The 22,055-nt window shown below is 45.3% G+C and overlaps 2 protein-coding genes across 3 annotated transcripts; one reads left to right on the top strand and one right to left on the bottom strand.

The window, feature by feature from the left end:
- The first annotated feature begins 8 nt into the window (after positions 1-8).
- On the top strand, positions 9-11,417 carry tax1bp1a (Tax1 (human T-cell leukemia virus type I) binding protein 1a). The gene is made up of 17 exons (XM_077590126.1): positions 9-185; positions 896-1,113; positions 3,031-3,133; positions 3,893-4,086; positions 4,188-4,343; positions 5,243-5,391; positions 5,477-5,567; positions 5,639-5,824; positions 6,218-6,463; positions 6,537-6,713; positions 6,797-6,869; positions 7,618-8,021; positions 8,558-8,644; positions 9,159-9,339; positions 9,626-9,840; positions 9,910-9,992; positions 10,612-11,417. The coding sequence occupies exons 2-17, from the start codon at positions 922-924 to the stop codon at positions 10,820-10,822; spliced, it is 2,748 nt and encodes a 915-aa protein (XP_077446252.1). The 5' UTR covers positions 9-185; positions 896-921; the 3' UTR covers positions 10,823-11,417.
- On the bottom strand, positions 11,409-21,673 carry LOC144066795 (juxtaposed with another zinc finger protein 1). 2 transcript variants are annotated; one of them, XM_077590129.1, is made up of 5 exons: positions 21,264-21,673; positions 16,770-16,842; positions 16,121-16,326; positions 15,042-15,211; positions 11,409-14,063 (listed from the first exon to the last, which is right to left on the bottom strand). In XM_077590129.1, exons 1-5 carry the CDS (start codon positions 21,376-21,378, stop codon positions 13,887-13,889), a joined length of 741 nt encoding a protein of 246 aa, XP_077446255.1. In that variant the 5' UTR covers positions 21,379-21,673; the 3' UTR covers positions 11,409-13,886. The 2 variants fall into 2 exon arrangements, with proteins under 2 accessions (XP_077446255.1, XP_077446254.1); XM_077590128.1 differs by having other exon boundaries at positions 16,130-16,326.
- Between the last annotated feature and the right edge of the window lie 382 nt (positions 21,674-22,055).

Genomic DNA, 22,055 nt, shown 5'->3' with positions numbered 1-22,055 from the left:
TAAAAGTAACATTTTCCTATGATTTCTTGTGTTTTATTTTTGAATTTGTTGGCACCCTCAGCATCCCTCGTCATCGCCTCATCCCGGAAGTTGTCTATCGTTTGCTTTCAGGAAGCGGCGCATCCTCCTCCTCCGCGCTTCCAAAACATCGCAGACAGGACAGGGACCAAAACAACGAACCGCTCGTGAGCTATTCCCTCTGTTTTCCCACTTGAAGTACTTAAAAATTTGATGCCGAAGCCTATGGGGCGGCCGCAACGCCGACGATCGTGCCATTCTTTCTGCTAGCCTGCTGACTCAAGCCATGTTTAGCCAGCTAAAGACTTGACACGACATGGCCTGTTCCCAGGCTTACGTAGCTACTTAGCCAATAGAATTGAGATGACTGCGTATTTACAGCCAGATCGGCTCAGGACACTATAACAAGGCTTCGGATTTGGGAATATAGCAATATTAGCTTTCCATTGGCTTTGCTTTCTACATATAGTTTATATAAAGTAACGCACTGTAAAGAAGTATTTCTCTTTCCGAGGGCAATCGAATGCAACACCATCAAAACAATAGAATGCAGTGTTTTGGATTATATTATATGATAGGTATATTCCTATATTGTGAATTTACATAGGAAATAGCGAAAAACTATTAAATTGAATGTCATTTAAAAGAACTGAAGTCTGTCTTTAAACACTTCAAAGCGTATTTAGACTGTATATATTTTGGTATATGCTTTCATGATTTTTCCCAAACATTAAAGCTTAAAAATGACATCTTTTTATGATAGATGTTTTTTAAATAGCCTCTCACCTCCCCTGATATCGTTTGTGTCAATAGGCAAACTAAAGTAAACTATATTTTTGTAGCAGGAAATAAATAGTTTCTCTGCGTCTTTTTCTAGACCAATGAAGTGAGCAAGAAGAGACCATGTCCTCGTTCCAGGTGGTGGATTCCTCACCTGGCAGCAGTGTCATGAGTATCATGGAAACGTCCAATTTTGCTCATGTCATATTCCAAAACGTGGGCAAAAGTTTCCTGCCTCAGGCACCCCTGGAGTGTCGCTACACTCTCACCCCTTACATCACACCTCACTTCAAGGACTGGGTGGGCATTTTTAAGGTAAATCAAGATCCGATCTTCCATTTCCTCCTCTCCTTTACTCTTAATTTTCCCCCCAATTAAAAGCGGCAAATGAAATGTCTCCATAAAGTCACGAGACAAAACATTTTATCGTTGACATCAAATCTGCCGCTTCAATTAAAAAGGAATAAAGTTTATTTGGCAAAAGTGGATTGCTAACGGTTTGTGCTAATTAAACTTTAATGAACGGTCATGTTTCACTGCCATCTACTGCGATAGACGTCCAATCCATTTGAATTGTAAGAGGCCTCGCAGCGCAAATAAATTGGAGTCTATTACCGTAAAGCCCGTGAAATAAACAACAACATGCAGCGTGATTCTCGCATTTTTTTTCACGTGAATGACTCACGCAGTTGAATTGACTTGTGCACCGACGCCCCCTAGCGGCCAGAACTATTCACAACCTGTCGATCATAAACACTGCCTGTTCCAATCCTGCCAGCTTTTGTCTAGTATTTATTTTCCAACAAACCTTTAATATAATCCCCTTATTCAAATATTTAGTTTAGTTTTTATATTTTTTTAGACTTCTTATTTTAATGTTTAGTTCCTCCAATGCAAACAGCTGTCTAAAAAAGCCCCGTGGAAGATTTTGGTCGTGGCATGTTTTGCCAGGTGAGCAGGGAGAAACCCATGGCGTGGGTGTGTAATTTAGGTGTCATCGCGCTGTTCCCTCACCCCTTGGCTGAATGATTGATAGACGCCATGCCTGTGATTACTTTATAACACGACTGCCGTGCTGGAATGCCGCACCATACCGAAGGCCGTTGTCAGTCACCTTCACTCTGCAATTAGCAAAATTATTTATGTTTCCTCACTGTAACGCAAGCACGCGTGAGCGGACAAGCTGATCTGGCGGGAGGCCGACACCGGGAGGACGGACCCGCGTTTTTTACAGTTCGTGTGTGAGAGATTCTCGTGTCGCCGCATTTTTTTCCCCTCACGTGGCACGGGTTCGAACCTTATTTTCGTTAAGTACCGCATAGCAGCATACATCGTTACGTCTTCCTTGCCATTTTGTATCAAATTGTCACCTTCCACCACCCCACCCTCCATTTTTTTTTACCCTAGCTACAGTTTCGGCGCGTACACACACACACACACACACACTCGCACACACAGCTGCAGTGTAAACTGTAGACTGACCCCTCCCACGAAAGCCTCATTTTAAGAAAGCCAAACAGGCGCCAAAGAGAGGAGAAAAAGCGGTGTAATTTCTATTGTGGCCCTTTGTTTATTTATTCACGCTTTTTAATGAGTTAATTCAGTATTTTTATAGGCCTTTGTTTATGTTGTAGCATAGAGGACAATTCTTTTAATGTGGCGCAGAGTAGTTGTGGTTTTCAGGAGAGGTTGGGAGGATTGCAAGATTTAAATACGTTGCATTTTGGTAATGCTTTTAAACTAAAATGTTTGGGACATCATTTTTTATAGCAGATTATAAAAATATTTTGACTCAAGATTATAATATAACATTCTAATTTCCTCATAAAACTAGAAATACTTCTCAAAATTCCTTTTTTTTAAGTCAAATATCACCTAAAAAAATCTTATCACAATTCTCCAATTTTAAAAAACTAACATTTGAAAAGTAGTTTTAGTTTAAAATTCCGTCTCGACAAAACATTCAAACTTAATTTCCTGGCAAAATAAAAACGACCTATATCTAAACATAAATAAAAAAAAAAGATTGTGAAGCATGATAGTTAATGTATTAAATTGTAGATAACATTAACATGTTAATGTGACTAAGATGCCATTCTATTATACTTAAAAAAATATTAAAAAGGGGAAATTCATTTTAGTGATCGGCCCTCACAGTCAAAATGGATATACATATATATATATATGTAAAAAAAAGGTTTTCATTCTTACTTTGACTTGTGTCGTCTTCAGGTTGGCTGGAGCACAGCTCGCGATTACTACACCTTCATGTGGTCCCCCATGCCTGAAAAATACGAGCCGGGAAATACTGTGAACAGAACTGTGGTGTTCCAAGGTATACAGTAGCCAATTGCACACGCTTGATTTTTTCCCAAATAACTTCACCATTTTATGACGCATATTAAAAGAGCACTTTTATTTAATCGGGAAACATAACCGCGTGTCGCACCTTCAAACCAACCATGCACACAAACACACACACACACTCTCACACACACACTCACACACACACTCAAAGCATAGGCCAGTATGCAACTGGATTTACTGGGCCCGAAATGGTCAGATATTACACAAAGAAAATATGAGCACATGCTGTGGTGTGTCGCTAGTCCATAAAAGAAGTTTGCAGACGGATTTCCTGCACTTAATGTCAAATGACTGGAGGGAAACTTGGTTCAAAGTGGTTAAACGGAATTTAACATAAACTCCTGTATATCTTAGCCTCGTTAGTCCTAGACATTTTCCGATTTTAAAGAAAGATTTTAATAGTTAATGATGCAAAACAGTAAAAAAAAGAATTACTCTATTTTTTTAAAAAGTGTAGGAGACATATTAGGCCTCGGCAATATGGAAAAACGTCTAAATGTACTTTTTCCTGATTTTTCACGTCGACTCCATACTGGGTCATTTTGTGTATTCCTTAGTTTTTTAAGTGGGGCGAGTAAAGTCGACCGTCGATTGTTCAACATGAACGACCGCCAAAATCAACTGATTTTTCCACATTCTCATTCTTCAAAGCATTGCAATGACATGAAGTTGCGGTTCAACGGCAAGCATAATCCTACTAATCCATCCATTGTCATGTTTCACCCAGGTTATTACGTTCCAAAGTCTGACGGGGAATTCTACCAGTTCTGTTACGTGACGCATGGCGGCGACATCAGAGGGGCCAGTACGCCCTTCCAGTTCAGGGCGGCCACGCCCACCGAGGAGGAACTTCTGACTGTCAGCGAGGAAGACAGCAATTCCGACATATTGGTGGTCACCAACAAAAGTGGCCTGCTGGAGGTACGAAACACGGGGAAAATCACCCTATGCGTGTCAGCGCTCGTTTCTACTCGAAACCATCGTTAACTTCTCGCCCACTCTCGTTATTTCCCTTTTCCAAGCGTGTGGAGGAGACGCAGCAGGAGCTGAAGGAGCTCCGGAAATCAATGCGTCTCCTCCAAGAAGAAAACCAGCAGCTGCAGGAAGAGCAGAGGCGTCTTTCCCGCGAACGGGAGCAAGAGAGGGAGACGTGCTGCCTTCTCCGAACACACAACCAGGTTGAACGTTAAGTCCCCTCGCCGCCATTGACGGCGATAAGCGTCCGCGGAGGCCGGTGACGAATAACGTCAGTTAAACACGATTGTTCAAACGAAGATAGAAAAAAATAGTCTAACTAAGCTAAGTTGAACGACAAACTAGTTTGCCTAGAAAAGGACATCCTATAGTCCAGTTCTTGTGTGCTATCGCCCTCTAGCGGCGCAGTAAGGCCTAAAGTCAAAGGAGGCTGCTTTGAGTTAGAATTGTCTTTGTTTCGCTTTTCACTAACGGCAAAATGACTATAAATTACGGGTTGGAAATCCGCACGCTCTCTCATTACCACTCTACTTCCTTTTTCCGTGTGTTGATATATGACCAGTGAACGCGTGCGTCCATTTTCTTTTTTTTTTTTCAACGCGCGTGTTATGCCTGATGAAAATCCTTTTTGTGAGTTTTACATGAAATGCTAAGTACATTTTTTTTGCGGCTGCTAATTTTATGACTAGACTTTTTATAAGGTCTTTATGAAGTGTTAAAGTGCCTCCCAAACTGCTGCCAAAAAAGAAAAAGAAAAATCATACAGTGATGTTGCAATGCCCTGAAGCGACAACCGTTTGCATGTCCACTTTGAATTACAATTGAGGGTGTGGAAAAGTTCCTCTGCGGTGACGAATGATATTATTTTTGATTTATTGCGCTTTGCTACCCCAGCGCAAGTTGAAACAAGTTCCCGAAGAGCAGCGCCACGTGAAGAAAATAAATATCATTTATTACCTATTGTGAACAAGTCGAACGTCACTTTTGAATGGGATGCTAACGCAATTGGACGCCATTGACAATGAAATAGTAATGGCGGGTTTCGGGGGGATTGACGTTTTAAGTCTCGGTCAAAATGACTCTGGTGTTATGTCTTCTCCAGGAGCTCCTGCGTTCCTCGCAAAGTCTGTCGGAGGAACGCGAGGAGGCGAGGAGGAGGCTAACGGAGGCGAGCGATCGAGTGCGGGAGCTGGAGGAGGACTTGTTGGGAGTCACTCAGAGAGGCCTGCAGAAAGAGACCGAGCTGGACTGGTAACGTATAAACCATTTTGAGGAAAGTACGTTTTCTCGTGGACAAGGCTAATCAAGTCTTGATTTTGCTCTCTTGACTAAATAGCTTGCGTGACCGTTTCAAGAAGCTGACAGCGGAGAGGGATCATTTGGAGAGCCAGTTGAAGAATGAAAAGGACGACAGGGATCTTTACAAGGTAGGAGAAGATATTTGTTGACCCGCTAAGAGTTGCTCTGAGGTTTTGTTTTGGGATTCGTACCTGTGTAGGTTCACCTGCGGGGCACCGAACTGGAAAACACCAAGCTTAGCGCCGAGCTGCAGATGCTGAAGGCGGTGGAGCTCAACCGGGAGGTGACCATCGCTCAGTTTCAGGAGGAGTTGGACCGGCTCCGGATCTGTGCGGCACAACGGGACAATTTGGAGAAGGAGTTGCTCATACTCAAAGATGACAAGGCAAGGTTCAAAGACTGGAAACGCGGAAATTGCATCCAATACATTTGAATCGTCATCATCACACTAAGTTGTGTTTTCATTCTTTTTTTAAGGGTATCCACCATCTGGCAGAGCCTTATTTTGCATTAAAATTCATATAGTACTTTAGGAGCTGGGCTATTTGTGTACTAGCATAGCTGTTTAATCAGTATATTATCGCTAGATTAAAAGATATGTTCAAAATTAAACAAGCTAAGACTCGTGCTAGCCTTAGCTTGATCTTCTGAATTAGCAGCTACCATCCGCCTGATCTTTTTCTTTTGCATTAAAACCCCTGCCTTGCTAGCATGGCAGTTTAAATAGCATATGTTAACTTGATTATGAATGATCAACAAAATTAACTATTTTTTCCAGGCCGAGTTGGCGCACGTGCGCGAGCGTCTACGCCAGGCCGAGGACCAGCTGGCGGCATGCCGCCAGCAAGCATCCCTCCTGGCTTCGGAGCTCCGCGACTCGACCGGCGCCCGCGACCACTCCGTGACAGAGCTGTACCGCGCCCGCCTGGAGGTGGACAAACTCCGCGCCAGCCTTTCCGACGCGCAGGCCGAATGCCAAAATATGGAGGAGCAACTGGATCGCATGAGAAGCGGCGGGCGCAAGGTAGCGGTCGGTCGATCGGTAACCCATTTGAGTAACTCGTGCCGCGTCAATATTTTCGCCTGCATTTTTTCAGGGCGAGGCGGCGACGAGCACGCTGGTCGTGTCGGAAGCAGAAGCCGAACTGCAGCGAGAGGTGGAAGAACTGAAGCTGCGTCTGCACATGGCGGCCGAGCACTACAAAGAGAAATACCGAGAGTGCCAGCGGCTGCGCAGGCAGGTGGCCAAACTCAACGCGAGCGAGTCGCACGCGGTGAGTGACTTTGCCGCGGAACCAGAAAGACCAAACCGAGGCAGGAGGCACCCACATATTTGCACGCTATTTTCCGTACGCAGGAGCACAAGAGAAACGCGTCTACCGAGACGGTCCCAGAGCCACTGACCCCAACTCCGGATTCGCCGACGGCGGGTATGCTCGCCGCGCATTTACTGGTGGATTTGGAATTGAGGAATTAATATTTGAAATTCCCTAAAATGTGAAAAATGCACGGCTCATCCATTACATATGAAAGTAACATCAACTGCCCCCTTCCCACCCAGTCTTTCTTGTCGGAATGTTATCCAGGTGAGGCAAGTCAACCTTGGAAAAATATTAGCCACTTGAAAACGCATACCTCTTGTCAAAAGTTTCCAACGTGCGGGTAAATTATGGCTTTTTATTGCCTTGAACTTGGCTCATTTTTTGTCAAATGAGAAAACAATGTTTGCGCCTGAGAGGACTGGGTTGAGTGTAGCTAGCAAGTACTCAGTTATCTAATCGACAATTTATTTGACCATAAATGAATTAATTGCTTCAACATTTCTTGTATTAAAATTCCCAAAAGAAAAAACATTTTTTTAAAGTATATTTAGAATGAGAAAAGGAAATTAAAGGAAACTGATTTATTTAGTATCCATTGACTTAACTTTCTAAATAGTCAATAGTAAGTAAGGCTGGGCAATTAGTATATGATTGTGATCAAATCTAATATCTAATATTTCATCCATACATTACACATGTTTTCAAACTGTGTTAAATTAGAATATAATCGTGATAATAATAGCGATTGGCCAATGCAAAAAAAGAACACAAAAAAACTTAATTGAAATGATTCTCCCTTGCGCGCAAAGCAGCCTCTAGATAATAATCACAGAATTGTTCTTTTTTTTTTAAACAGGAATTATCGCCCTCCAAGAGGCGTCTACCTTGACAATCAGCACTGAACTAGAAAACCCAAGCACCACCGCAGACATTGCTGGGGGGAAGCGGGACGACGACAAGTCGGCCCGGGAAGGAGAACGCGACGAAAGGAGGGAGGACAGCCTGCGCATGACAAGCTGGGTGGAGGTCCAGTCTAAGTGGGCGGGCGCCGAGGAGGAGGAGGAGGAAGATGACGCGAGGGAGGCGGCGGTGGCAGAGGATGGGGGAAGACGGGAAGAAGAAGAAGAAGAAGAAGAAACGGCGCCGCAGAGCCCCTCTGTGGAGGAGGAGCTGGCGCTAATGGAAGAAAAGTGGAAGGAGCAGTGCGCCATTAACGAGACGCTCCAACAGCGGCTGGCCAATGAGGAGGAAAGATTTCGAGTGAGTGCTCACCGCCGTTGACGGGGATTGGCGTCCCATCCATCGGAACTGGAGTTGCGATGGATGGGATGCCTATCGCCGTTCAATAAACCCAATTGCTCACTATAAGCAATCTAAGTGAACGGCACTTTTAAGCGACCCCCCCCTTTCCTCCCTGGTCTTTGATCGGACCTCCCGTCTGAGCGGGGGACCCCCACCCCCTCGCCGACCGCCATGTTTTACGACTGTTTACATCAGGGGCGAAGCTAGAGAGGCAGACGGACAGTCGCGTTCGCTCCCCACCTGAACTTCACCCTCCTAATGCCGTGCCGTAAATCCCCTCGGGGCTTTCACCGAAGGAGATGAAAGGGAATTTGGAAGAAGGGGGCCCCAAAAAAAAGCAAACACAATTGAGAAGTTGGCAAAGCGGGCCGGACAGACAGACGTGAAGCAGAAAGCCACGCCGAGGGGATTTTTGGGATGAAATTAAACCTCTGGAGTCAAAAGAGCCTTAAGAGGTTGCTATAACTTCTTATTCTGTGTGTGTGTATGTTAAGGTTCAGATGGCAGAGCGGACCAGCGAGGTGATGGAGTTGAAAGAAGACCTTGCCCGGGCTTTGGAGGACAAGGAGAGGCTACAAGAGGTAGAAAAATGTAGCAATTTGGAACATCCTTAAGAGATGTATTGAGCCAAACATTTTAGTTTTCAATGATTAGTAAAAGTCATTTGGAGCCATCCATTTTATGAAGAAGGAAAATCATTTTATCCTGACTGCATTTGAAACTGGCGTTCATTTCCGCGCACCCCTTAAAACACGGCAAAATTCCATTTTGAAGGCCACTACGTGTGCTCTTTTGTCGCGTGTTTCCTCTCCCCGACCTCCCCCGCTAATTAATCTCTCCATGCAAATGCCAGGCGGCGTGTCTGTTTCACCTAGCCAACCCTGGTTTAAATGTTAAACCTGCTAACAGAGCACTAATGAAGTCATCGGCGGAGGTCGGGGAGGGGGTGATGGAGCCAAAGTCTGACACCTATTACAGTAATGAGTAGAATACTAATGCTAGAGCCGCACATATTATCACAAAGGGCGACGACAGTGAGGAAGGAAACTAAAGTTGAATCCTTTTGACTTCTTTTTTTCCCCCCTTCTTTTCTAGGAATTGCATTACTTTTTAAGTCGGGAGCAAGACGCCCGTGATGAGGAAGCGAACGTGGGACGGGCCTTGGTGCTAAGGTACCCGCTGCCGTACCCGCAGGACCCCTCACCGCCTCCGTTGGTGCCACGAAGGCCCGCGGAACTGCAGTTTGGGAACCCGTACGCCGACCACGACACGCAAGGTATCCTATTTTTTGGGGTTTCTTAAGTCGCAAAGATCATACGTTAAAGTAATTGTCAGATGGGGAATGATGGACAAAAAGGGGACTTGTTAATGTAACATAATAATAGTTTTGGGGGGTAACTATAGTAAGTTGTTGGTGGTCAGAGTGAAAAAATAATAATAATCATCATAAGTCACAGGCCCAGCCCAAAAAAGTGCAACTTATAGTCTGGAAAATACGGTATATTTCTAGTAAGGAACTGGAAAAAAATCTTTACCTTGACATTTACCTTGACTTTTTTTAGACCAGGAAACGGACATCTCCCTTTCTCCGGAGCAACTGATCCGGCCTCCACCTGAAGCCCCGCCTTCTGCCACTCCCTGCGCGCCGCCAATCACTCCAACGGACCCGATTTCCAACCCCGGTGCGGGCTGGCCCCAAGAGGTGGTCCGCATCCAGCCTACACGCAGCACCAGCCCCCCGAAGACTGCGGAGAAGCCACCTAAAGAAGCACATGACGTAAGCGAGGACAATTCCACCGAGCTGCCAAGCGACAACTTAGGCTTTTTGTTTGCTTCCCGTACATAGAGGGGCGACGGAGCTCAGGCGTCGTGCGACCATCCGCCCGGCAGAAGGGACGAAGCAAGGGCCGCCTTCTGCTTTGAATCCAGGTTTGTTCACAACACATTCTTTTCATAGTCAATAAAATAGTTGTACGTTCACACAACAGCTGCTTTACAAGACTTTGTTAATCAGCAGGACATCCTCAATATAGGTTATATCTGAAATTAAAAATATCACATACATATTCAACCATTTCTTTTCAATGCACTAATACTACTCACAAGTGTAGGGCAAGGATCATTGCTGGTACGTGAGCGCCCCTAGTGGTGTCAGAAGAAATGATAATTACATCTGAGAACATGCATGTTATTTCAGCTTCAACTATACTTGAAGTCTTCTTTATTTAATAGATTTCCGTGATTTTGATGTCACTTTTAGGCGTCATTATGAAGATTTAAGGGTATTTAGATCACATATTTTAAATTCGTTTGCATGTAGTTGTTTTTAGATTGTGGTATTTTGCATCACTTCCATTTTTGGGTACTCATGGGTTACTTCTGATAAATTTTGGATAATTTCCTAATGATTTTGAGGGATTTTTCCAGATGCTTCTTGTTTGTTTTTTTGGTTCCTGTTGGTTTTTGGTCATTTCCAGTTGATTTTCTGTTGGTTTGGGGGGATTTTAAGGGTTACTCTGAACTGATTGGCTGCCATTCTCCTCCCCAGCAACCACGTGCACAAGCGCTGCCCGCTGTGCGAGGTGATCTTCCCACCCCACTTTGAGCAGCGCAGCTTCGAGCAGCACGTGGAAAGCCACTGGAAGGTTTGCCCCGTGTGCGCCGAGCAGTTCCCCCTCGAATGCCAGCAACGCGTCTTCGAGAGGCACGTCCTCACGCACTTTGACGGCCACGTGCTCAACTTCGACCAGATCGAGTGACGGGGCGGGGGGCTTCGCCGTTTTGTGTCGTCAAGTGTACAATCATCCGTAGTATTTTTTTTGTGCAGGTTACAATAAGGGAGACACGCAAAGGCTTTGCTTCCACTTTTTTTCTTCCAAATTTGTCAGGTCATTTTGTCCCCACTTGCTATTGCATGTGGATATTGTATTTAAAAAAAAATGGAGAAATGACCCCGAGTCTGTAAAGAACTAAAACAAGTGTCATCGTGGGCTCAATCGCTTCCGAACCATTACGCTGCTCTGCCTCAGGGAAGAGGATTTAACATCCATCGCCATTGACGGGAATAAGCGTTGTGTCCGTTGGATTGGCTGGCCGCCGTCGATGGCGATGAAACGTGAAAAGAAAAAAGCATTACATTTTAATGTATCTGCACTAAACAAGGCTTTATTCTGAATGTAATGTACATAATGGAAACGTGCGACGTGTATCGTTACTGCTCGCGTGTGGCCATATTCCATGTTCTGATGAAAAGTACACAAACTGTAATTTCCACACCGCCGCTCTGTCATCAATTCATCAAAAAACAACCCTTGATGAATAAATGAGCTTACCCAGAAAACGAAATGACCGTAAGTCTTTATTTTTGCATTTTTTTCCAGGCTGGCACCTGTCTTTACATTGAAGCAGCTTCTCTTTTATATGAAAGACGATACACCCTTCCCCCGATACAAAACACTTAAGTCCACGTTACATACGAAAATATAATTTAAAAGCACTTGACAAAAGGACACCTTACGATACATTCACTGTACATTGTAAATATGGGACTCCCCCGCCTTTTCCCCACGTCTAATACTGTACTCTTATTGGCCGGGGGCGTGGACTCGTTACCGTGGCGACCGTCATCGCCGAGCGGGACTCTTCTTTCGTCGCGGATGGGACTTTTCTTAATGCACAAAATGGACCCGTGGCAAACCACGATGCCGGCTTTTCCGCTCCTCTAAAAAGGGACGACGTGAAGGTGGCGCACTCTCCTGCTCCACAGGAGTGAGCGGGCACACCAACATGACAAACTCGCACTAAACGGCACAAAAACACCCGAAGCTGACGTCTTGATATGCGTGCACTTTCCCCTACGCGCAACTGGAATGCTCTCGTGGCACAAAGACGGGTTGTAGCTGCTAATCTCTTTTTTTTTGTACAAATCACCCTTATGGGTGCATGCGTAAAACATTCAACGTACACCCATTTTCCTTCTCTTTTTTTTTTTAGGGTGACGAGACACGCCCTCTCCCCACCCTTTTCCCCAATCAGGCACATGGTATGGTGGATGTTTTGGCAGTGGAGAGCTGTTGGCAACCATCATGGAAAAAATGTAAAAAATGTTGGCAACTGGAATGACACGTTCGATAAATGAAACTTGCTATGAAAGAGGAGGGGAAAAAACAGATTGCAAATACTTACGGTATTACCGCCACATCAGAAAAAAAAGTCCAGTATCACCTTTGTGTATGATAGCATGTAAAAAAACAAACAACTACAGTGGTACCTTGACATACGAGTGGCTCGACATACAAGAAATTTGAGATACGAGTAAAAATTCGGGCAAATATCTTGAGATACGAGACAAATTTGGATTAACGAGCAGACAGTGGACACGAGAGGCTGCTCATAAGAACATCATGGGCACTGTCTCTCTGGTCGCAACTCCTTCTTTGTAATGTCTCTGCGAGCACTGGGCGGAGCGTTGCATTTTTTCTGTGTTTTTTTTCCCCGTTAGACATTGCGAATCTCGGGCGAGGCGATCGCTAATACGAGAGTTATATATACTACTCGGCAAGTGGTCGTGTGTTATCCTATTGTGAGGACATTTGTGTGCATCATTTTCAGGATATTTCGAAAGGAATACAAAAGCAAAGTAGCATCGATAGGTTGCATCTGAAAGTCAGGGTGGAGGCGGGGCAAACAGAGCCAACCCGGCCGGCCGGGAGAAGAAAGGTATAAAAATGTCAAACAAAATTTGAATTAAGTTTAGTGTAAGGTTAGATTAAACTTATTTTTGAGTGTGTCTGCATCGTAATCCAAGTTCATTTAAATTTGTTTATGTTATCTTATGGAGCGCGTTGCCGTGCAAAAAGTCTCCCCCACCCCACTCTCACATTTTAGTATACTATTAAACCACTAGTTATTTGATACTTTGTTAATAGATGGCGAATTAGAACAAATAAAACATTTTTTCCAATCCAATATCCTGTTTTTGGTGTTTTTTTTCAGAGCGTTGGAACAAATTAATTTGTTTTTAGTTCATTTCAATGGGAAACGTTCGTTTGAGTTACGAGAAAATCGACATACGAGCTCAGTCCCGGAACGAATTAAGCTCATATCTCGAGGTACCACTGTATATCGAAATGTTATTATCATGTTAACATAAATTTCTCAGCCTATCAAGTTTTAACTGCAGTTTTGTCTAAGGTGACACTTTTTGAACATCACATTATTAGATATAAAAACTTGATAATGGACTTTTTCCCCTCTCATGTGGCAACAATACACTTGTGTAAATATCAGTCGATATTCTCCCCGTATTAGTAAAACGTTAGCCGGCGTATTAGAAAAATATCTGAAACTTCGGAGCATTCGGGCCAAAATACTGACGAGAAAAAGTATATAAAATAAAGCTTGCAAATAAAATGTAACTATTCGTGTATAGGCTTATAGTATTTTGTATATACAACTATGTGTCTACTGTTTATATAGCAATATATCGATTTGTAATATAACTTAAAAGTCGATAAACAAAGGTGAAAGGAGTGAACGCGCTTCGGGGCGGGGGAAAAACAAGGAGGTAAATTGTGCGAAGGGGGCGGGGCTTGGTTGCGCTTTCTCTCGCTCACTTCCTTTAGCACCAAGTCAAAATGTGGAAAATAACTGATAGCATATACGAAATGTGCAAATGTACAATCAAAAAATAATGCAAAGATATACTTTTGGAAATACGAGTGATATAAGATAAGATAAGATAAGAGAGAACTAATGGGGAAAGAACTTAAAGCATGCATTTTTTGTTTTTCTTTTAGTGTGAGGAGAGGAACCTTTCGGGGCCTAGCCTTGAATCTTGCGCAGGATCTCGGTGGAGACGGGCGGGTGGAAGTTGATGGTGTGATGCCTCAGGCCCTGCGACGTCTTGTAGCTCTTTCCGCAGCGGCATTTGAACGGCTTCCTCACGCGGATCTGCGTGCGGTGGCCGTTCTTGGCGTGGTACTTGATGCCGTTCACGTTCTGGAAGTGCATAACGCCAGCGCTTAGTTCCACGCCCTCTTTTGTTTTTAATAAGCATAAATCTTCAGGAGCGATTGGGAACGCGTCCATAAAAATGTCTCCGGGTCATAAAGTGTTCCGTCATGTTCACATGTGTCAATGTGACATTGAAATAATGTTAAACGCTGTAGTAAAAATGTCATTATTCTGAGCGGCCTCAATCAAGTCATGTCGAGGGTGACTGACTGCCATTTGATTCTTGGAAACTTTTGGCTCACTTTTTGACACTCTGTATATTGCGTGTCAGAGAAAAGGTTTTTTATCTCTCATAAGGTCAGTCAAATCTCACCATAATAATTGGATATAGTGTGTTTTCAATTGTGAGATGGCCAACTACAACAAGTATTACAAATGTAAACGGGGAACTGGAATTACACCATCGAAATAGACTATCAAATAGCAAATGAAAACAAATTATTTTGTATTTCAATGATGGAATGCATTTTTGCGTTGTTTTGTCAAATGTTGCTACTTTCAATTGTTAAGGATGCATTACTCACCGCACAGGTTGGACTGTCCGCACTGACCAATTGAAGCTAGAATTCCTAGCATGGCTTTAAATATAATGACATTAATCATTTGTTGTTAGGTTAATGCCTTTGTTTGTGGCTCATTCGTTCTCAGTGCAATAGTAGTGAATTGTCTGTCCAACATTAGTTTTTTTGTATTTTTTATAAAATCATCTATCATGTAGTGGGCGCCCCATATCACAAAGTTGCACTAGTTAATTAAATAAGCAGGATTTCTGACATTACATAATTTATTACTATTAATTCATTGATATATACAGTATGGTCGTAATGCCTAGCCAGTGTGAGTCGTTTCTGTCTTTTTTTATATAAAAATAAGTGATGATCTAATTTTAGGTTATAAATATGGAGAAAATAAAATGAATGAATTAACCGCCATCAATGCGCTTTCCACATTTTGCTCACTCACCTTGTATCTCTTTTTGCAGCCCGGCACGGGGCACGCGAACGGCTTCTCCTCGCCGCCGTTCATGCACATGGAGCTAAGAATGGATTCGGAGCTGATGGCGCTCTCGGTGGTCCACGATTCGTCGCTGTCCGACTCCTCGTAGTCCACCTCCTCTTCGTCGTACTCGCTCCCTGAAAACACGCCAATAGCTGTAAATACGGTGTCACGTTCGGGGTGAACATTAAATGGGAGCAATTCCCGTCGCCCGGGCTGGGAAATATTTTGGAGTCTCACTTGCGCGCGCCGGCCCCCCGCCGTCTCGCAGGATACGCTGCACCACAGCATGAGGAAATGGATGGTAGGTACTCTGGTACGTGTGTAAAAGTGCAGACCTAACACTAGCTTTGGGAACCATTTGGGCCGATTCGGAGTTGTGCGTGCGAGCATGTGTGTGTTCGAGCATGTATGTGTGTGTGTGTGTGTGTGTGTGTGTGCACACAGGGCCCATTTTGAACACACAGCATGACAGCTGCTATGTAATTAGAAGAGTGTTGATGGTCTGCTCGCGGCAGGAGCCCCTTTTATTTAAAACACACACAGTCTAATGGGGTAGAAAGACTCATCTTAGTTTTTCTGTGTGCGCACAAAGACGAATATTCACATACCAAGATGACGAACTTGCTTAGGGCAAGTCGTGTTAGCATTTTTCAACAAATAGTGCCTTGACTTACAAGTGGATGAGTTCTGTGACCATGCTCATAACCTTTAAAAAAAAGACTGTTTTCAAACTGTTTTTCACCATTGAAATGAAGAAACTGTATTTTTCCATACTAGCACCTTTACAAACAGAAAATATATATATTTTTTTAATAATTAGAAAATATATCATGTAGTGCTCAGGGACAGCAATGGATATATACTATAGTAATCTATTTAAAATGGGAGGAATGGCTGTGATCATTCACTTATTCAGAAAAATAAAAATGCATATTTTTGACAATTAATCCGTTTGAATCTATCAACGTGTTTCAAGGTTTTTGGCAGCACTAAGAAGAGACGAATATAAACTATTCCTGCATTTCGGGCGCACGCACACACACCTGTCGTACCTGTCGGCGTGCTGCTGCGGAAGGAGGAGGAAGGCGTGATGGGGGGCGTGACGGGCGGCGTCAGGTTGCCGCTGGTGTGGCGAGGGGGCGTGGCCGTGCTGTTTCTGGACACGGCGCCCGTGATGGACAACGACAGTTTGGGCGCCGCTTTCTTCTTCAGGGTCTCCTGCTCTCGCCGCGCCGCGTCCGTCATGAACCTGAGGACAAAGGTGGTGAATGGGCCATTGAGGGCGATAGACCTCCAATCTGTTGGGACCGGTTTATCGCTCCCGATCAAATTGGATTGGACGTCTGTGGCCGTCAAAAAAAGATTTGAATGCCCTCGAAGATAAAAACTGTCTCTTTAGTCACGCACATTTTTTTTCATGTTGCGGCTCGGAGTGATTTAAGAGTCATGTGACATATCGGTTCGCCACAAAACAAACACACAAAGCAGCGCTTGGGTCGTCATCCTGAATCAGGCGTCTAATGTCTTTGGAGTGCACCCCCCCACCCCCCGCTCTGCGAATGAGTCACGCCGTTGTCGATGGGAAGACATCCGTCATTTCGACGGCTGCCCGCCTTCGGCAAATTGAAAGCACGCAAGGGCCAGATCGGCGCCGGCGGACCCACGCTGCCTCCTAAAGGTGGCGGCCGGTACCTGTTGATGTAGCTGAGGGCCAAGTAGGTGGGCTGCTGCTGTTCTTGCTTCTCCAGAACTCGGGGATCTGTGTCTGAAACAGAGAGAGGGTTCCCCATTCAAAAAGTGGACTCATCCGCCGGATAAATGGCGACCATTCAGAACGGCGGGTGACGAAGACGGCACGGAAGACGGTCACGAGTGGCGATAAGGCCCTCTGTGAACGCACCACGGTGCCCTTCCCAGACTTTGTGTCTTGAGAGCGGCGAAAAAAAGACTTTCGCACGGGAGGAAAAGATGAATGTATTACAGTGTAGTTGGAAAACACACACAGACGGGCTCTAGGGTGACTTCCATTGCCCGAGGGGAGTGCCATTAACAATTTCACATCAAAAAAAGGAAGTCTGCCTACCAAGCAGTGGGGGGACCTCAGGAGGGGCTACTGCGAAGCACTACCGCCACCCAGTGTTGAGAAAAAGAACTGATGGAATCGACAGTTCGTGCGTGTCACGTAATGGCTGTCAGATGTGAGCGTTTCTAGGTGCCATATTCTGGATGCTAACACTGACAAACAACTAGCGTGGTGACAAAAGGACCATAAAAGCCACTAAGCGGGGGTTTCGTACATGTTGACGAACAATTCAAAGGATTGCGAACCAGCGACGCACGCAGTTTTATGCGGTGACGAAGTCTGTGAGGTGAGCCAGGTGCGGGTGTTCAACGGGCGCCGCATTTACGACGTCCGTTCGCCTTGCGGCGCAGGAAGCCTTGATGGCTTTCTTTTTGTGTTGAACCACTCCGATTCTGGATAACGTATTGTGGTTTTGGTTTCCGGGATTACTCGAGTCTTCCGGCGAATTAAATCAACAAGTATTTTGGTGATCGATTTCTCATTTGGAGACATTGTCGACCTGAAATTTGTCACATTTTCGACTGGGAGCTGTAAAGACTGAGTGTAATCAATGAATATTTGCAAAAATTAAAACAATACCGTTCGCGATATACTGTTAGTATCATTTGAACCTTAAATTCAGTTACAAAGTAATTATTTGCGGCCGCCTTCAAAAGTGCCCCTAACGCGAACGCCGTCTCATCAGCGTGGCAAACGAGCGCCCCCTGCTGTTACGATGCAACTTGTAACTAAACGCGCATGTGTGTTTATGTGCGTGTGCGTGTGTGTCTCCACATGTTTTGGAAGCTGGCCAAGAATGCACAGCTTGTTTTGCAGGCTGCTAATTAAGCCACACACAGCATTTGAACATGGTTCTCGAGCAGCAGGCAACCGGATGGAGGCCAACGCACGGGAATGTGGGAGGGGCTAACAAACCCCCCAAAAAGGTAACGTTCCCTGTAATTATACTGTGCGGTGCGTGGCGTGGCACTTGGGGCCCAGGCCACTTCCGCCACGCGATGATGTGTTAGCTGGCGTGCGTGGTGTGAAAAGAGAGCTTCCACAGTTCCGCTTTGGAGATGCCGATACACTAATTGGGCCGCTACACCCTCACAGGTCATTCAGGAAATAGTACGCTACACGCACACCCTTTCCCGTGTCACACCTCGCCAACGTCAGTGGAAAACAACGTGGCTTTTGAGGGCCAGATTGGAGACTTTGGTCGGGCTACGAGCGCCATCTAGGGGGCCGCCAAATCCTTTTTCTTTTCTACCAATGGACTTGAAGTGCAGAGGCTAAAGGCAAGCCAACTGCAAGTATGTATGTATAAATGATTATTAAAGTAAAAACATTTTTTTTCGTGAAATGATTTAGACCACAGGTGTCAAACGCAAAGCCCAGGTGCAATATTGCCTATTGTTGTCCATTTTATATAAGATAGTGTAAGCATTTTTAGTCACCAACACTCTTCAATTAAAATATGATCTGATTCAGTCTGTAACGATTGCAAGGACGTTCTAACTGCTAATCTATAAAGATAAAAAATAAAAAAGTAAACTCATGAAAATGGGGCAGACTTGTTTACAGTGAGGAAAAAAAGCCATTTGGCATTTCCCTACTTTGCCCTCAAGTGTTTTCCCCTTGTTTAATCTCTACTGTGCTCAGATTCTTTGTGCTGCCTTTGTTGCGGTGACGGGGCAGGTTGGTGCGTGTGTTGGTGACATCCCAATGTGCATGCGGGCGGGTCGGCCTGACATCATCACATTCCACACACCTGACCTATTGGCACAACAATTAAATGAGCTTTTCTTCCTCAATCGAAAGAGCACGGTTATGTCATTGTTGGTGTGTGTGTGTGTGTTTTATCGCTGTTTTTAGAGGATGAGGTCGCCAATGGATATTATCACGGAGTTGTTTATTTTTCATATTTGTAGCACACTAGTTTGGGCTAGGATGGTGTATGGTGCAATGTGTTGGTGCGACCACAAGACGGCAGCGTTGTTACAAGAAGGTTTTTGAAGAGCGCTTGAGTAGTAGTGACGCTTTTAAGCACTTATAATCTTCGATGACACGTAAAAGCAATTGTTTTACTAATTTGGTTCAACTATGCAGGTTTAAAATGGCATACCACTATTTTAAAAAGAAAGTCCTGTAATAATATTGAGACGCCATTGTATGAAAACGGCATTTTAAACTAAAAGTTACATTACAATTTGAAATCCATTAACACACACATTAAACATGAACACATTCACTATCACTAACTGCAACACACATTCCATAAATGCAGTGAAAATGGATCGAACGCCTATCACCGTCAATAGCAGCCAATAATTAAACGAAACTATGCTTCTGTCACTCAGGCAGATGCGGTAACCAATTGCGTGCCAGCTATCGATTAAACTTGGAGCTCCCAAAGCCACTGACGACCAGCTGTGGCACTAAAAGCCAGCAGAGCGCCGGTCATTAATCGGACTGGTAAATGACCAGTCAGCAGGCTTGACGGCTCCGAGGGCAAAGGTCAAACTATGGGGCAGATGGGGGGCCTGTATGGGCAACTGATAGCTGACCCAGGAGAGTGTACAGAGCTATTCATTTTACCACCAGGTGAGCTGGAGGTCCACCCTTGCCTGATTATCAATTTGAAGGGAGGGTGCAAATATATATATTTTTAAGGCCTCATCTCATTTTCTACTTAACTAGAGGCAGAGGAAAGAACGTCAGCGCTATTCCCAGATTGGAGCAGCCCCCCTCCCGGCCCATAAACACATCATCTGTTCTGGTGTGACATCACATGGGGTGTCCTCACCCCGACCGACGGCACGGCCGCGTGGGCTCTTTGTGGACCAGACAGCAGGTGTGCCGGCTTGACGCCAAAGCGCTGCCTTCCTGACCCCTTTTAGAAGCTGCCAGTTGCCATGGCGACCGGGTGCACAAACGCTTCCGTCTACGGCCACCGTCGTGCACCGCTTCGTTCCACTGCACCAGAATACTGATGAGCTTTAATTGTGTTTATTAAGCGTGGAGTTCTTTGTTCTGACCGTCAATTTGTCGCTCATCTACAGTAGATGGGAATTTACATATTGGCTAGTTTTGAGGCGCAGACAGAAAAGCTCTGGCGCCATCTTGTGGGCATGTCTATGTCAAGGAAGTGAGTTGAGGAGTTTCATTTTAAAAGTAATAGGGCCTTGGTGTCATCTCAAATTATCTTATGGAAACTCTTGTGGGCTGCTATTGTCAGTGATAGATGTCCATTCCATTTTGACCGGGGGGCTGGCAGCAATGTTGAGATTGATTTGTAAACAATCGCTGCCTATGGCAAGGAATGAGTTAATTAAGCATGGAGTGGGGATTTTGTCACAGGGTTCTAGTACTGTATTTGTGGTGGTTAAAACACATCTATAAAAAGTCAGGTCAAATGAAAATGAACCTTCGTGCTAAGTGAATTTTTAACACATCCCCCCACATCTAATGACTTTTCATTGCTCACTGAGGAATTATTACTCTGAATTGACTTGCAACTCATCCAGAAAGGAGACACCCCCCTAACCAAAAGATAAGCCTATAGGAAATGGTTGGATGAGTGGATGGAATGAAAAGCCTTGCAGGCAGTCCTCAATTGCGGACAAACTTTATGAAAAGTGCAACAAGTTCTGACTTGTGCATTTTAGTGGAGGGGGGGGGTGGGGGTCATAATAAAACAAATGCACCCAAGTCAAATGACAGGGACGCAATCGCACGTCAATGGGTGTGATTTTTGCTCAGGGTGCCGCTTTGCAGACGCGTTGGATCCGCTAACCGAGGGGCATCGGGCAGGCCCTCCTCGGTGGCCAACATTGAAACGTTAGCTGGCGAACCGCTGTCTGATCGGGATGCTAATTACGCGCAAACGCCGCCGGGGTCGCATCGGCAGATCGGCCGACCCCGATCTAGGCGCCGACGCCAAACAACGCTCGCTCGGCTTCATTTTCAACGCTAAATAAAGTCGACGCTAAACCCCGCTGCGGCAGTAGCGGAACCCGAGTTGACGAGGCTTTAGCTGGCTAGCTAGCTTGGAGGCTAAGCCGATTGCTCGTCGAAGACCCCCCCACACCCCCCTCCACACCCACCGACGGCCGACTCACCGATGTGATTGTCCTCGATGTGGACGATGAGCTCGGCGAGAGACTCGAACTGGAGCCCGCAGCCTCCGAACCTGCACGAATTGGAGAAGAAGGAAGCGGCGGCGATGCCCGTCATGTTGTTTTCACCGGGGTGGCGGTGGGGGCGCGCTGCTGCATTCACCGGGCGGGGTGGGGGGGCGACGGGGTTCTTTTTGCGGGTGCCGGAGGGTGCGGGGGCGGTGGAACCGAGGGAAGGTTGGCTGGCGGGGAGGGATTCGGGTCCGGGGAGAGGGATCGGGGAAGAGTGCGGAGCAAGGGAGCGCACGCCGGGGCGACCAGACGGGGCAGCGGCGGACGCAGCTGGGAGGCGAGCGAGGCGGTGGGTGGGGGGAGGTGGAGGTGGTGCTGGGGGGCTGACTGCCTGCCTGCCTGCCTGGTCCGCTACGTCATGACCCGCTTACCTGTTTGCAAGTGTGAACCTGTGAAAACACACCATCATTCATATTCAAATTGGCACCGGACTGCTCATTTGCGTCTATTTGACAACAATTATCGATGAAGCAACGTTTTATATGTAAATGTCCATACTGAATCCAACATATGTTGTCTCCAAGGGTCTATTTAGATACAATGTCAACATGGCAGTGCAAAATTTGAACTGGGGAATTCAAATATATGTATTTTTTTTTACATTACATCAGGCCCACATCAATGTCGTACCTGACAACTGCACTTTAGAAGAACTTGAAATATCATCCTACAAAACACCCTTAAAGTACTTTTTCATTCAGTTGTGTGTCAAGGGATGGGAAA

The sequence above is a fragment of the Stigmatopora argus genome, chromosome 21, assembly GCF_051989625.1.
Source record: "Stigmatopora argus isolate UIUO_Sarg chromosome 21, RoL_Sarg_1.0, whole genome shotgun sequence".
Lineage (NCBI taxonomy): Eukaryota > Metazoa > Chordata > Actinopteri > Syngnathiformes > Syngnathidae > Stigmatopora > Stigmatopora argus.
The sequence above is the reverse complement of the archived record's forward strand: the minus strand, read 5'-3'. Positions and strand labels throughout refer to the sequence as shown.

Excerpts from the sequence above, each read along its gene's own strand:
- tax1bp1a (XM_077590126.1), top strand. The coding sequence starts at position 922 with ATGTCCTCGTTCCAGGTGGTGGATTCCTCACCTGGCAGCAGTGTCATG. Across the intron at positions 1,114-3,030 it reads ACTGGGTGGGCATTTTTAAG|GTTGGCTGGAGCACAGCTCG; the intron begins GTAAATCAAGAT and ends TGTCGTCTTCAG. Across the intron at positions 5,392-5,476 it reads AAAGAGACCGAGCTGGACTG|CTTGCGTGACCGTTTCAAGA; the intron begins GTAACGTATAAA and ends TTGACTAAATAG.
- LOC144066795 (XM_077590129.1), bottom strand. The coding sequence starts at position 21,378 with ATGACGGGCATCGCCGCCGCTTCCTTCTTCTCCAATTCGTGCAGGTTC. Across the intron at positions 15,212-16,120 it reads CACGCCGACAGGTACGACAG|GGAGCGAGTACGACGAAGAG; the intron begins GTGTGTGTGCGT and ends GCGTGTTTTCAG. Across the intron at positions 14,064-15,041 it reads GCTGCAAAAAGAGATACAAG|AACGTGAACGGCATCAAGTA; the intron begins GTGAGTGAGCAA and ends ATGCACTTCCAG.